At 42.9% G+C, this 15,952-nt stretch overlaps 2 protein-coding genes across 3 annotated transcripts in view; one reads left to right on the top strand and one right to left on the bottom strand.

The window, feature by feature from the left end:
- LOC135264975 (glutathione hydrolase 1 proenzyme-like) overlaps positions 1-15,952 on the bottom strand; it is a 63,436-nt gene that overhangs the window by 17,093 nt on the left and 30,391 nt on the right. The window lies entirely within an intron of this gene.
- LOC135264976 (leucine-rich repeat-containing protein 75B-like) overlaps positions 1-15,952 on the top strand; it is a 40,039-nt gene that overhangs the window by 4,382 nt on the left and 19,705 nt on the right. The window contains exons 2-3 of the mRNA XM_064354118.1: positions 5,090-5,218; positions 8,820-8,932. Coding sequence (XP_064210188.1) covers positions 5,090-5,218; positions 8,820-8,932 — 242 coding nt within the window. The remainder of the gene's footprint in view (positions 1-5,089; positions 5,219-8,819; positions 8,933-15,952) is intronic.

The following is a 15,952-nucleotide window of genomic DNA, read 5'->3' as shown; positions in this document are numbered from 1 at the left end:
TAAGCGCGCACACAGACACACTCGGGTGAGTGTGTGCGACACCGCTCTGAGCAGCGCACGGCGCACTGTGCGCAGAATAAGAATTTACTCTGCGCCGCTCTCTGTGTGAAGTGCTTATCGAGTGCGGCATGGGAAACGGGCGACCGTAGCCCATTAACTGAGAGCGCAGTGACAGACACTTGCCTAGAACGCAGTCACAGGCCGGCACCTCTCATTACTCACTCGAGCCTCTCCTCTTTTGTCTTCATCGGTAAATTCATTTTCTCGTAAACACATGGGATCGCAGATAGAATGGTCCGATACCATAATGGACGCTAATGATTCAAAACCAAATTAAATCAATAAATCTTTCAAAAGAAATATTCCAACAACCCCCCCCCCCCCCCACAACCGTTAGTCAAAATGAGTCATATTCCCTTGTTGAAGGCAGCATTTCAGCTTCAGCTATGAGATAGAAAAGTCCCCCACCCCCTGCCTCGGAAAACTAGTGAAGGCTGGCTGTGAGCACTGTGCACAGTGGGGAAAACACTGAATCTGAAAGCGCTATGATGGAGACTTGGGCTGTTTACTCCCATATTAATCTGCCTCTTCCTTAATAGAATATTCTGTACCATATCCCAACTGATTAAAATGCACTGTGTGCATTAAGCAGTGGCGGGGTGTACATAACCACAGCTTACACACCCGTAATAATGTAAGTATCCTCTCATGGATGCTAATGGAGCTAGCTTCAGTGTGGCCAGGGATATTTATTTACATTCGCTCAGCAGGCAATGCAGCATAACACAACAGCAGAGTGTTTTTTTATCGTGTCAGAATAAATGAGCTCAGTTGTGTGTCATGTGTGTATGAAACTCAGTAATGAAAGGGGGTACGTGACACCGTGGGCCCACAGGAGATCTGCGTCGTGCATTTGAGAAAACCTCATAAGCCTTTTGGTGAGTGATCAGTTTTCTGAGCTGCACAGGGAGCCAGTGTAGTGTCATGGGTAAGGAATATTCGATTCCCAGTTAGGGCACTGTCATTGTACCCTAGAGCTAGGTATTTGACCTGAATTACTTCAGTATATATCCAGCTGTATAAATGGATACTATTTAACAAAAAAAAGTTGTGCTAAATGCATCTGCTAAATGCCTGTAATGTAATGTAATTACAACTACTTGGTGTCTGCATTGTAAATCTGCTAAAAATCCCTAACATAAGCACACTCTTTCATAACCTTATATTGGGAAGCTTTACTTTCATAGTTACCTTCATCAACCAATATCATATAACACATGGCCGTTATTGCAGTTATACATAACATGTCCAAGCGTACCAGCATTTTATTAATGTTACGGGAAATCATGCAGAAGAAGATCCGTATTTTTTCTGTTACATTACCACTGTGCAGAATGGCTACACGGGGATCTATGCATCCTTTGATAGGATTGGTAAAAATAACAACGAGGTCTTCTGGAGTTGGCACGCAGCCACTTGAAAATCCTTTCTAAGCATGGCTGCAGCTAATGAAGGCTCACATTCACAGGAGCGCTCCCTGGCTTCATTACCGCTGGCCGCGCGTGCGGCGAGACCAGCGTCATCGGCATCGCAGTTCTTGGAAGTCATTGGGCAACATGCCTTTAACCACAGCGACTCATTAGCTCTCTGCGCATCCCCCTGTTCTCTATCTCCCTCTCTCCGTCTCTGTCTCTGTCTCTCTCTCTCCCCCCTCTCCCCCTCTCTCTATCTCTGTCTCACTCTCTCTCTCTCTCTGTCTGTGCAGCTCTTTTGACCAACAGTTAGTTTTGAGTTAATTACACTGAAGACTTTTCAGTGAGGAGAGCATAGCGCATCCTTAATCAACGAGAAGGATACCCGGGGGGCCTGTGCAGCCGAACAGACATATGAAAGGCTGTCCGTGCTTTGGTCCTTTATATGAACTCCTCCAGTCTTATTAAGTTAGTCTCAGATTCATGTTATCAGGGAACATAGAATTAACCAGCTTGCTGTTGGCTGAATTAGACTGTCAAATAAGCAATTGTGCATTAATGCGGATTGGGGTGCTGCTTGCCTGTTGTAAAGGTTATGAGTTGGTAAATCACTCAAATCACTAATTCTTCATGAAAATACTAAAATGGATGATTCAGATTCTAAAGTACAATTTAGCCACCCACCCCACCCCTCAAAAATATATTTACTTTTCCATTCACCTGACACCATGCTGGATCAATGGATAGTTATTTGTTTTCTTAAAGAACTACCTGGGGATTTAATCAAATGTCTTGGTGCAGGCTGCAGAAAAAGAGAGAAAAGACGGAAAAGGAAGGAAAAGAAGATAATTATTTTTGCACCTGTCAGAGGACGGCGGTCCCTGAAAGAGGAGCTGCTTGACCATTTTGGCTTTCTTCTATTTTCTGCTATCATCCTTGTTAGAAGAAAGGCAGTAATGTGTGACCCCTGCCTTCACACTCAAGATGTCCATTATAATCAGGGCCGTCTGGTCTGTGCCCAGCTTCCTCATCTAATGATCCCACGCTCTCATTACCAGGCTTTTCGTGTCTGTCTCCCTACGAAAACCGCAGAGTCCTTTTAATGAGAGCTTGCCAGAACAGCCACGGTTTAGGACCTGCCACTCAACGCCATGTCGTGTTAAAAACACAAGCACACGCACACACAAACAAAGTACCTATTTATGAACACAATTTATTTCAAAAGTTGTTTAAAGAAAGTGTACTTCTCAACTTGCTTGGATTAACCAGCTTGCTGGAGACACCATAACCATCATCTGCTTAATTCTGATATCATATTTTTTTTCCTTTCTTCAAATAGCACAGTTTATGAATCACTGACATATGAGATTATATCTGCAGTTTTTTTTTTTTTTTACAATATTGTGTGCGTACAGGCAGTTCAGTCGTGATGCCGTTGGTAACGTATTCAGGCTTCTGGAAAGACGGGAGCGTAATGAAATGAGAATCAACTTAAACAGCCAAAAGGCTCCCCTCCCAGTAAAAAAGAACATCGAGTTCTTTCTAAACTGTCTTAATCTTGCCCTGCATACAGAAGACTGCGGCTGAGGCAGCACTGTATTTTAGCTATGCAAAGTGAACTGAATTGCAGACGGCGTATTATTATGTATATATGTTCCCTGTTCGTTGATCTTTGTATCTCCAGAGTGCAGAAATGTTGGCACTCCTAATTTCTGTAAATGGTCCCCGGAGTGCATTTTTGCTTTTTTAAACAGCCTACCATTTTAAACTAACTTGAACAGACCCACCCCGTATTGTGCTGCCACTTTTGCAGCAAGAACCCAAGCAGGTTCTGTCTTGACACGAATGCCACCCATAAACTTAAATTTACCACAGACAGGGACGCATTTCATGCTATTAGTGAATTCTGCCCAATTAATCCTTCTATAAAATATACAGAAGCAATTAAATAATAGATTTGCGGGACCAGACTTTCAAAGTGCTGCTTCTCTGAATGTGTAGTGGAGAGGGAGAGGGAGGGAGAGAGGGAGCGGGAGAGTGGGAGAGGGAGAGAGGGAGCGAGAGAGTGGGAGAGGGAGAGAGATTCCCAGTCTGCACCTGTAATAAATGAGACTGCAGGCCTCTTGACAATACAGTGGGAGAGAAATGCTGACGGGGGCTTTTTCCTCTAAGGCGAATGTTTAGCTTGTCAGCTCCCACCCTGGCAGCACAGTGTTTTATAATCCGCTCAGCCCATCGCTCCAGAATATCCTGTCTGAGGTTATGGAGAAAAAGGCAGCCTGTTTTTTTTCCAAGACCTGTTGTGTCTGGGGTGAGCTGTCGGCCTCCCTGGCACAGGACGACGCCCTTTTGATGTCTGTCCTGTGATGTGGGGAGTGAACACACCTGGAGAGTGCTGCCTCCCCAGTGACTGTTATTTGGTCTGTCGCTGCAGAATAGTGTACCAGCTGTAGTATCTCTCTCTCTCTCACATACACACACACACACACACACACACGCACATGCACAAGCATTGAGACCCAGGATCACGTCCAGGGGCTGGCGATATCGTTCCAGTGTTCGTGTTTATTTATAACCGTGGCAGAACTGACAGAGTTCGACTCAAGGCAGTTCTCTGCAGATGTAGGCTGTTCCTCTCCAGCAGAACCTGACGGATGAGCTCCTGTCTAGAGTGAACACTGTGCTGTATTCAGACTCCGGACTTGTGACGAAAGGGTCTTGGGGGGGGGAAAAATATCCTGGGGTGGAACGCCACTTCTGTTGCCCAGAGCGAGGGCCCTTAATGTGAATTGCTCTGGCGGAACCAAGGGCATTAATGGGCTCCAAAATATGGAAGTCACTTTGGATAAAAGCTTGAGCTTCATGAATAAATGTTAATAACAAAATAGCGTAATGTATTTTTATCTGCCCAATGTGACTGTCACAGTTATAATTAGATCGAATAACCTGACTTCCTTCAAAACACTCTCCATACACCTCATGGATCGAATCTATTGATTAAGAGAGTTCATTAAGTTAAGAGAGTTAATTAATGAAAAAAACATAACTTGTGGTACAGTCCCAGTGGTTTGAGGGTCCTTTTCAATGTGATGCACAAAATCGGGGGTGGATCTTTTAAGATCAGATCTGTTGAAGACATCTTGAGAGACACAGAAGCTATCAACACAAAATCCTGCTGTTGAAAACGAGATGACTTACTTTGGAAGGCCTTTTTGAAACAGCTCACAAATATAGAATTTTCCTCTGAATATATTTACATTGAGGATGTACCTACAGTATCTGAGGCAAGTTATGTAAGTTATATTTGACAGTTGGGTATTTTCACTCATGTAGAGTGCCTTGCTCGAGGGTACCAAGCCGTCCTGGGATTTGAACCTTCAGCCTTGTGCTTATACTTGAAGTTCCCATCTATTCCACAGTCTCTCCCTTGAGACGGGATTCACTAAGATGTCTAGCATCTTATTTTTAAACAGATAACTACAAATACAAGCATTCCTTCAAGAATGTGATATTTTTTCACACTGCGAGTTAAAAGTAAGTGTTTGTATACACAGATGTAACTGAGATTTTTCTCATTTTTTCTCTGAGCTGATTGGCTTGCTCTCTGTGCGTTGCAGGACCTAGGTCTGGAGGGCACCTCCCTCAATGACATTCTGTACAAGAACGCGGCCTTCCTGAATCTGGTTGACCCCATTTCCCATGAGCTTCTCATCAGCCTGGCCCGGGACATTCAGTGCCCCAAAAAGGTGAGTTCCCCAGCAGCAGCCTTACAGTCACATACAGGGCACCCCACATCTTGACAGTGTCCCTCTGGGGCCTGCTCATAAGTGCATCACAAAAATCAAAAGAAATTGGTTTATTCGTACAAAATTAGTAATGAGGAGTCACATACTTTTATACTATTCTCTTATTAAACTGTTTGAATGGACCCATGTATTTGGTTGGACTTACATTGATGTAATAATGTCACTTATTTGATATGTATTTTGGATTTAACACCCTACCTTTACTTAACTGCTCAACTGATCAAGAAGGGTCAGTCCAAGGGCACGTGAATCTGTCAGGTTATCTACCCTACCAAAACAAACCTGCTAAAAACCTGATCCTACTGTCGAAAGGCTTTTGTTTTCAGGTTGATTATCTTCATGACAAAAATGACTATCTTGGGGGGTGATGACAATGCAAACCTTTGCTGTAATCTGTACAAGGGAGAGGAGCCATTTCCTTTACAATAGGAATGAATAGTAGGTACTCAGGCCAGGGTTTACCTGCATAAATTTGCAGAGTGTTTGGTGGGAGGAAATGAGGATGTTTGTAGTGTGAGTGGAGTCTGCCTGCACCGCTGCAGAGTGGTCTTGGCTGCTCGTATTTTGGGACGGCGGGAAGGTCAGATGACACGCAGCACTGGGGGCGGGGCCGAGGGAGGAGGACTCACAACTCTGAGTGGCTCACTTCCACTGTCTCCGGGCAGTCTGCCACGCGAATCACGGGAGAGATTCTGATGCCTGTAATATACGTAGGTCACTGATCTCCAAAAAAACAAATAACAATTGCTAGCTGTCCAAATGTGTCTGCGGTTTGTAGTGACATTTAAAAAACAAATAGACAGTTCCAGTGATGAATTGCTGTTATCTTTGGTGTGTGTGTGCAGGTGGGGTTCATGCTTCTGTAAATGCTGTGTGTAAATCTGTCATCCAAGCTGTTCAATAAAAAATAAATACAAAAATCACAAAGCAAAACCATTCCCTTCCAAACAGTAAAACGTATCTTTGATCTTTGCCTTTTAAAAAAATGTCAACCTCTGACGTGCATAGTAGTTGAGTGATTCTGCAACACCAAATAGTGTTTTCATGTTAAATCTAAACTAAGAGTATTCTAAGCTGGTCTGAGCTGCATTATACTCCAGTGGGCATTTTCAAGAATAAGCCCCCACCCCATCCCCCCATCCCTCCATCGCCCCGCTGCACATCACAGTCTCTGGCCCTGCTCATCTAATTAGCTCACTCATGACGAACTGCGGCCTGTTCACCAGGGGACAGCAGAGAGAGTGCGCTAGGATGCTGGGGAGCGGGCGGCTGGGTCTAATCCCCCCTCCCCCCTCCCCCCTCCCCCCCTTCGCTCTCCAAGCCCATCACCGTGCCTGCTATCCCACAATTCCGAGTGGTGAGACAGGAGTGCCAGGATATCGGCATGCTTCCTCGTCATGTAAAGCATCACAGCTGACATTAACGGAAAAGAAGGAGCTCTGTTTGGACCATTACTTATCTGAGCAGATCTCAGAACATCATGCGAGGAAGCTGTCAAGCTTTTGTCTAATGTGTCAATATTGCTCCCACTGAGCTACAGTCTCCTTCAGTTAATATTTTGTAGCATTATGAAATGCAGTGGAATCCTCATTTTAAAAGGTCCAAACAGAAAATTATTTCAGTACCAAAATAAGGATAATTGTAAGAATTATCCTGAAACCAGTTATAATCTCACCACTAATCTCACTGATTTCAGGACCAAGAAGAATCATATTCATTTACATATTCAGTTGCCTGCCCATTAAGAATCTCATGTATTCTACTGATCAAGCACATTTATTTTGCAAAGATGGCATGTCACATGTCAAAGTTTAATCTGAGCATTTAGCAGCCAATGCAGAGACATGGACTGAGCTTTGCAAAATTATGAATAATGAAAAATTCAGACTGACGTCCATCATGAGTACACAGTGGCATAGGAGGCATAGACAAGCAAGGCACTATAGGTTGTTTAAAGCTTGTGTAAGATGCCTGAGATGAGATGCCTTTCTGAAGACAGTAATAGCACTGGTTTTAATATGTGAAAAGTCAGCCCGGACGGTTTCGTTGTTAAAATGTTCTAGATGTTTCCCTGGACTGCCCGTGCTCTTCCCCCTTATTTGCCATTATCTTCATCCTTCTGTTGTGTCCCTGTAATTAGATTTGCTCTTCTTCGGCAGGCTCCGAACGGCTAAATTGGGTTTTGTCGCAGGAATATCCCAAGGCAACGTTGTTTATTGGCCAGGAGTGACAGCTGAGAGAACGCTGCTTGCGATAACATTGCAGCCCCCTTTCCCTTTTTGTTTAAACGGGGATGCGTCTCTGAAGGGCTCGGGCGGGGGCGGATCACCGTGGTCTCAGAGACGAGACGTGCATTAAGGAAGCGAGCCCCGGCCGGGTGTAGGAAGTGCGGAGGGAACGCCGGGGCGTTCGCACAGACTAGGTGTCGGGTTACAGGACGGTCTGCTCGACGGCACAATGTGCTGTTCAGGTACACGCAGCACAGTAACACCTCAGACACTGCTGCAGTATCACACCGTGATCTGTGCTGGCAGCAGGCTGATCACACAGCAACACACTGTTAAGGTCTGTGAATAAAGAATATATAACAAGCGCTAGGAATTCACATTCTTTGCCCGGGATATAGCGAATTCTTTTGTGCAAATTTACATTTGTTATCCATTTAAGGTGTAATATCACAAATATGTGATCAGAATGCTCTTAACCGAACATTCTAATGCTGATGTAACAATCACTGCTGGTAACTGAAAAATTGAGTTCTAGAATGCTGACTAGTTGAAAAAGCATTCCAAAAAACCTACTCTTCAAAGGATTAAATGTTAAATATTTTTATATGAAGTTGATCTCCATCTGCACAAAGACCATTTTACTAGATACAGTAAAGAGCAAACTGGCTGTTCATTTCATGATCAGTCATTCAGAGGGGATTCCTGTCCTTTCTGTAACCTTACTGGGTAACTGAAAAACATGAATAGAACATTAATTTTGTGAACATTTTGTGGTATAGCAAAAGACTAACAAACATGGCTTAGGGTGTTTGTAAAATAAAATTGATTTACAAAAATAGGAAGGCTTTGTTTCAATAAAAAATGGACTTGAGGGCCTAGCATTACATAAACATAATTTTATTTGAAGGGTAACAAACCAAATGCATTTGGCTACTTAAAGGAAATGAAAAAATACATGCTCTATGGAAAGGTTTATAAATACAAACCAACATTAAACCTTAATAAAATGTATTGCGTAGCACAAAGTCACCACTCAAGCAAGTACTGGTTGAGTATATATCAGCCAAAGAAATCTGGAAGTAGAAATGGATTTTAAAGCAAACCGTCTTGAAAAACTGTAAACCAATAGCAGAAAGCAACATAACGAGATGGAGGTATAAACTCCGTAATATGTGGGGGAAAACTGGGAGTTTGGCAGCGGAAAATGTTGTACGACATTTTCGGGCAAGCAGATGAATGCAGATTAACTTGCGTTAATCATGTTGATTCAGAGCTGTTCCTAATTAGCCACGTTCCATCCTGTGTGTTTGTAGGATGCTGACACCGTGAAGTCTTCAGACAAAATCTGCAGACAGCTGATCTACCACCTGACCCCTCACTCCAAGTGGCTACGACAGAGCATGCCCAGAAGAAAGTCTCAGGCCTGGTGAGTGCAGTCATCTGTCTGTGACACCAAAGTATGCACCCCTGCTACCCGCCCCTCCCCCCACACTGTGCTGGAGCGGTCCAAAAGCCACTAATGCTATACTATCCTCATTTTTTGTCACACATACTTATCATGCATGGATCAGATGCCAAAACAATTTAAATTGACCTCTCAACCCCAAATAGAAAACATGTTGGCATTCCATCTGGGGGTTGTCTGTGCGATTTTCCGCTTTTCAATCCTGCCCTTTTAAAAAACAAATATATACAATATAGCTGTGCAAATATGTGAATATTACTAATATATATAAAAGAGAGTTCTCCACAATGAGGTGACAGTGTCCTGGTTTTGTTCCTGACCCATGGCCTATGTATTTATAATAAGCTGACTCATAAAACGTTTGACTAGCTGAGGGAAATGAGTTCCCTCAAACATGTTTACATTTTGAGGTTATTGAGGCTATTAACATGACCCCTAGATGGATGAACATCACAGCTTACATCCCTGCATTGCTCTTAAAAGGAAGCATTAGGTCCTGTTGCAAATGGTGTTCATTTCTGAGGATTGTTCCATCAGACAGATAAGCCGGCAGCCTGCTGCTTCGCATGTTTTTTTGAAGCTAACAGAGAAAAAGAGCAGCAAAATGATATTTTCTTCCTCAATAGCGGAATGAGATGCTGTAACACTGTAGTTGGTTCATTTCCTCCGTGGCAAACAAACAGCAGGATGTACATTCTGTGCTTTCAGCTCAGAAACACATTCACAGATGGCCCAAGGATTGGTTTCGTAGAAGGATTCTTGTGAAGGTTATTTCGAACGAACGGCTGATCTGTGGTTTAGATCTGATCGGGTCGGGCAGGAGCAGAAGGCGGAGTCATCCGCAGGTATCCATCCGTAGGGTCCCGTGCAGACTAGGTGCTGTACAGCTGCACGGATGCCATGGCTTGTTTTTGTTTAAACGGAGCCTCAGCTGGAGAGTACAGCTCGGAGCCAGTCAGCGGACACGGTTAGCCCCGCTCCGACAAGTCAAATCACGTCTTTCTGTCGGAGGAAGTGCCATCAATTGGTGATGCCTGCTTGGCTTCCCGAGCCCAAGCCTGGGCAGCTCCGCAGACATGACCATAAATCTCTCATGAAAAAATCTGACTTAAAGAACCGCGCATCTCCCTGTTGGCAAACAGCTCTCCTGGTGATGTTGACCTGGCACGCGGGCATCGGAGAGTGCCCTCTCCAACAATGAGAAATGAAGAGCGCAACTGCATTCAGACACTCATTATGCTGCGCTGTAAATCCATTGGATGTGCTCAATGAATGCAAGCGCAGGCTGAATTACCAAAGCACCATGCTCCATTACTCTCAGTCTCCCCTGAGAAAGGTCCCAGCCTGGGGAGGGGGGGTGGGGGGGGGGGGTTGGCTTTCAGTTCGCCCGATTCGCCATTGAGAACGTGGGCGGAGTCCGAACAGCGGGCCGCCACCCTGGCGCGTCATGTGTCATAGGCGGACGGGCGTGCGGGCGGGCGGGTAGGTCCGGTGCGTGTCTACGGCATGGCGCCGCTGCCCTGTTTATGTGCAGAGACATTTTCGCCCGGTCTCCGGGGTGGGGGGGTGGCGGGTGACAGCGTGAGCCTCTGACAAAGGCCTGAGAGACATGCCTGGCTCCAGGCTGCCCAGAGGGGAGCACCGGGCGGAATTAGAAGTGACAATCACCTCTATGCCCGGCGATGTCACTGTGAGAATGTTCTGTCTGACGACGAGGGTCACTCACCGTAAGGGTGCAGATGGGACAGCTCATTCAGCTGTTTGTCATACGCTACCTCTGGCGGGTGTGTGTGTGTGTGTGTGGGGGGGTGCCTCTCTCTAAAGAGACGCACATTTAAATGATCGGTTTGATACGCATTAGGGACGCAACAGTTCATGCAAAAAAATAACCGTTTGGTTCGCCGGTTGTGTTTGCTTTGCTTGCTTCAAAATTCCTCTTATATGTCTAGCTATGTTTTTGAAGTCACTCTCAACTTTGTGTTTTTTTTTATGTACAGGTAATAAACAAATTGTACGAATTAATTGTGTAATATTAATTATTTGCATTTCAGATTTTTTTAATGTTTATTTTTCGTAAGGTTTTATTTTTTTAATGAGATTTTTACTTCTCTTTAGAATATTTTGTTCGGTTATCAGTAATCACTGAAATCAGAAGGGGTTTAGTTGCTGAAAATATGGAAATCTGGTCACTGTATTTACAAAATGTGAAGAACAAAGAATAGGGTTAAAAAATTGACTTATGCAAACATATAAAGTGCATTTTCAGTACTCCAAGCTTCTCTCTATTAGGCTACACTGCATGTTTTAGTGAATTTTCCACTGAATGACAATTCATGCACTACTGTATATACATGTCACCAGACTTGTCTTTAATGGTTAGCCATTGTACCAAAATCGGCCATGGGCCAATTTTATGCATCATTACTGTGCTTGTCTAATTTGGATCAATATTATGACCAACCATTATTGACATTTTGTATTTTTTGTGTATTTTTGATATAAACAGTAATAATCTTTCACATTGTAATCTTGATATTTTATGCATGTGACTTAACTATTATTTTAAGAATACCTAAAAAGAACTTTAATCTGAAATTCAAATGAATAAATGTCCTCTTTCTTATCTTTTACATTGTGTAATGCATGTTGAGTTTATGCTGCATTTTATGTTGATGGCAGTAACCTATAATGTGGGTATTATTTTCTATTTGAAAATGACAGTGGCACTTTTCCCCTGTGAAAACCTGTGAAACCCTGTTTGTTCTCAAGCTTCTGATAATGATTTGATTACATTTTGATTCCCATTTTAATAACTCGTTTTTCGATTTAATGAAAATTAGATTGCCATTGGCACTTGCCTTTGGAACTGAAACTGTTACACCAAAACTGTGAATCTAACAGAACTGTGAGTTTTGTGAATTGTTGCACCTCTAATGCGCACCAAAAAAAGTTATAAACTACATTTATCCGCAGAATTGGCCTGTATCCGGCTGTTTGTTTAGATGTGATCTTTTCCACTGAAGTGATGTCATGATTAAGCTTGTATTCATTGCAGTGTTTATGCTGGATATGCATATACAGGACAGTCACTTGAACATCGAACACTAATAAGCGTGGACTATAAATGCTGAAGGTGGTTTTTGAAGAGACGGGGTGGTGCTATGCGGTGTTGAACTATGGAGGGTAATTAGGCGCGGCTTTGAAAGCAGAAACCATTTTACTTACGTCTGCTGGACTGTGTAATTTGTATATAGAATCCCAGCTGATGGTGCAGCTGTCACCAGCGGTGCAGCTGATGTGTCGAGGACATAACGGTCATGGAGGCTGCCGAGTTAACGCAGAGGAACATTTTGTGTATCCCAGCAAACCTTCACAAGGCCATAACAGTAAGAGGCACAAACACTTTGGGTCAGACCTTAGCAACCAGTTAACTTTATGGCCTGCAGCCATCATGGCTGCTAACGACTTGCAGAAGTTCAACTGACGAGGAGCTTCTGTAGCACGCTAAGAAATTCACCAGAAGGTCTGTGAAAACAAGAAAAAGTAAGAGGCACTGACAAGTATAAATGGAGATGTTCTTATTGTCACTACAATAAAATCTGCTTCGCACTCAACTTTTTGTGACCGAGAGCAACTTTTTCAGGGGCGAAATATGTGTACTGGGCTAATCCTGTCAGAAATGCAGGGAAGGAGCGACTGCTCCTCGAAATGATATCAAAGCCCAAAAAAAGCCTATTTGTGGAAAAAATGCCAGAGATATCTATTCTTATTCAGCCGGTACCAAAGCAGTTATTGTACATTTATTGAGTCATTCTGCGGGCCTGCTGGTGCTAAGTGACAGTCTGACACTTTGTGGAGCAGACAGATGCAGCATTAGTCATCTTCTGGTGGTGCGTGTCCAGGCACTCGCTGCAGGCTAGCCAGAAACATGATGAGCTCCACCATTCTGATAGCATTTTATGTAAAAACCGAGCACAACCTTGACTCATGTAAAGCGTTTGAGGAGGAACAAAAACATGTTTTAACTAGTGCCTGAAGGTACAAGACATTTGCTTAACTTTGGCGCGCCAGGTCGATTGCACCAAAGCCTACTTCTGAACTGGACTTGTTTTACTGAAGTCTGAACAAATGGTGTGAAATTTACTTCACCAATTTCCTGCTTTTTTGGTCAAGTGCGTTCTGAGAACCAGCCTCGGTCACATCCAGGACAGCACAAACACTTGAAACAGTATTAGATATGGCCCTCTCCCGACACCTCCCACATGGGATGGTGGGGCGCATTTCGCTCTTGCCACCCAGTAGGTGGTCACATACGTGCTAGCTTGCATTCGCGCTTTCGCTGTACCCCTCCCCGGATTTATCTCAGCACGCCCGCCCGAACATGGCATTGGCTTTCCTTTGTGTAGAGAGATAGCCTAACTTTGTTTTCTTGTTTGGATCAGTGTTATTTGGAGCACTTGTTTTAGAGTACAAGCCCTCTTGAAGCCCTTCTCTGATTTATTGTGGCATCTCCCTGCTCTTACCCCGGAAATTATTGAAAGAGGTAGCAATGTGCAGTAGTGGTTAATGGACTGGATTTCTGCTCAAATCTCACTGTGCTCTCTTATGTTTTCTGAGCAAGTTTAATTAAGGTGTAGTGTCCTGCTGTTTAAGTGGATATTCTGTTAACAATAAACTACTGCATGCAAGTCACCACTGGGTTAGACCACTGGGTTAGGGCATAATTTGAGCAAATGAAAGGGGTTTTATACTTGGTCGTGTGTTCATTATCTGTACTGCACATTAAGCTGCTTGATCCAAACCTGACTGAAATCTGCCCCCACTGGTGCAGGAGAAAACTGGGGTTGGGCACATCTGCTGGGGAAAAAGTATGCTAAATGTATTTTCTGGAAGTCTAGACTCTCTCCAGTGCAGTGCGTAACAAAGGACTTCATTTTCTTCACGAACCATTTAATTAAAATGGTGGTCAGACAGAAAGTGCCCCTGAAAGAAAATGGTTTCCAGGAACTGTAGCGCACTGCGTATTAGGGGACAGCCCATTTGGGAGAGCCCACCTGATGCTTTGTCATTGCTCACAATACATACTCGGGCAGTGCAGTGACAGCACTATCTGCATCTGCATCTGTTCAACCAGCAGAAATTATCTATAATTGTATTTAGAAACAGGGGGAGCGGGGTGTATCTGTTTGTCTAGCCCTGTTATGTACTGCATCTGTTAATGATTTGCAAAATGCATGCATTTAGAAATAACACAGTTGTTTCCCATTTGATGCTCACTTTTTCCACTAATCTTATCTTCTGAATATTACTGGTCACTTTAGCGAAGAAAAATGTATGATTATGGTACATTTTCTGTTCTGATACTCCCCTAATTCACACATTTCCCAAGAAATGGACTATGTTCATGCACTACACCATTGATACCATTTTTAGGTTCTGCATGCTATCATTCAGCATTGAGTGTTTTTTCCTCCTTTTTTTTTTACTAGGGCTTAATTTATCACAGGTGAACATGCAGCAAAGCTGATATTAGTTAACATGCAGATGCGGAATGGTGAGGGAACAGAGATGGGGAGCTTTACAGAAATCAAAATTTTATTTTTTGTCAACATGTTGCAATGTGCCCCCTCATTATCTAATAAAGCATACTATGATGGATGAGCTTTTTGATGAGTTTATGATAAATCTTAATGCTCCAGCACACAATGTGCTGAACAAAATTATGCGGCATACGTATTTTGGTATATGATGAGCAGAATCTGAAAATGGGTATGGTCATTACAAATAATTCATATGTTAATGAAATATTTGTAATAACATGGATATTGTGACGGCTTTTCAGTTCCAGAAAAATTGGCTTCTATTTCTTTAAGAGACATTTGAGAAATATTTATTGTGAGTTACATTACAATCAAGATTTATTAACTGTGAATTTTTTATTTCCCTAAACCTGCCTAATGGCTCCTCTAGTAGATTGAAATCAGAAAGTGCCAGTGTACAACACAGGTAATTTTATTACTTTCCTTATATTATTGCAAGGCAAGCATCCACGAGAGACTCTCTAACTTGCAGCTAATGGTTTTTTTTAGCACAGTCAAAAGAAGAATCTAGAAGAAAAGAGAAAGCCAGAACTGTGCTTTAATGGGAATGACTTTTACCACCTGGTCAGTCTGAGAACGATACTCAATATGATAACCTTAGACTGTAACGAGAACAATCTATCATTTGCTAGCAGTCACATCTGAGAACATTTTTTTATTGAACATACCCATCAGTCATTTCCATTCAAGCACCCCTACATCATTTTTTATGTCTCTGATTGGTCAGATTAATTCTACCACTGGAAATCTGACCTTTATGATAGCTGACATTTTTGTTTAAGGTCACTTAGTTGTCCTTGTGGTAGCTATTCTTAATATTCTCTATGTGCAACCAAGACCTTAGACCACTTCCTGTCGTGTCATATTTCTAGGCTCGATAGGCCAGTCTGGGTATGGTTTCATCAGTAATAATTTATGATTCTATTTTGCATTTGTTTTGTGAACTTCCAGTGAGGCATGCACTGTACAATAAATGATAACTAGGCTTCATCAGCAATTGAGGCTGTTCTTTTCAGGAGCGTTCATTTGGCTGGCAATATGAGAGGTCTCAGTTTTCCATTCTGGACTAATGCTGGATGTACCGAACTACAGGTACAGCAGAAGGACTCTGTGTGCTTTTCTTCATTAAGGATATGACTGCAGACGTCAGTTCATTTAAAATAATATGCTTGCACACTTTCAGTAAGCTGAAAATAATTATGGACTTCAATGTACAATGATTGATGGGTGCCCCATAGTGTTGTTCATCATAAATGAGCATATGCTTTCCTCTGTAGTTTTATATTTTCAGAATTGGTTGCAGTTGGTACCGTGACAATGATCTGGAAATTAACAGAGAAAACATTTTAAGTATCTTTTGAAAATACTGATATTATGTTGT

Source organism: Anguilla rostrata, chromosome 10, assembly GCF_018555375.3.
Source record: "Anguilla rostrata isolate EN2019 chromosome 10, ASM1855537v3, whole genome shotgun sequence".
NCBI classification, from domain to species: Eukaryota; Metazoa; Chordata; class Actinopteri; order Anguilliformes; family Anguillidae; genus Anguilla; species Anguilla rostrata.
Note: the sequence above shows the minus strand (reverse complement) of the source record. Positions and strands in the feature narration are given on the sequence as shown.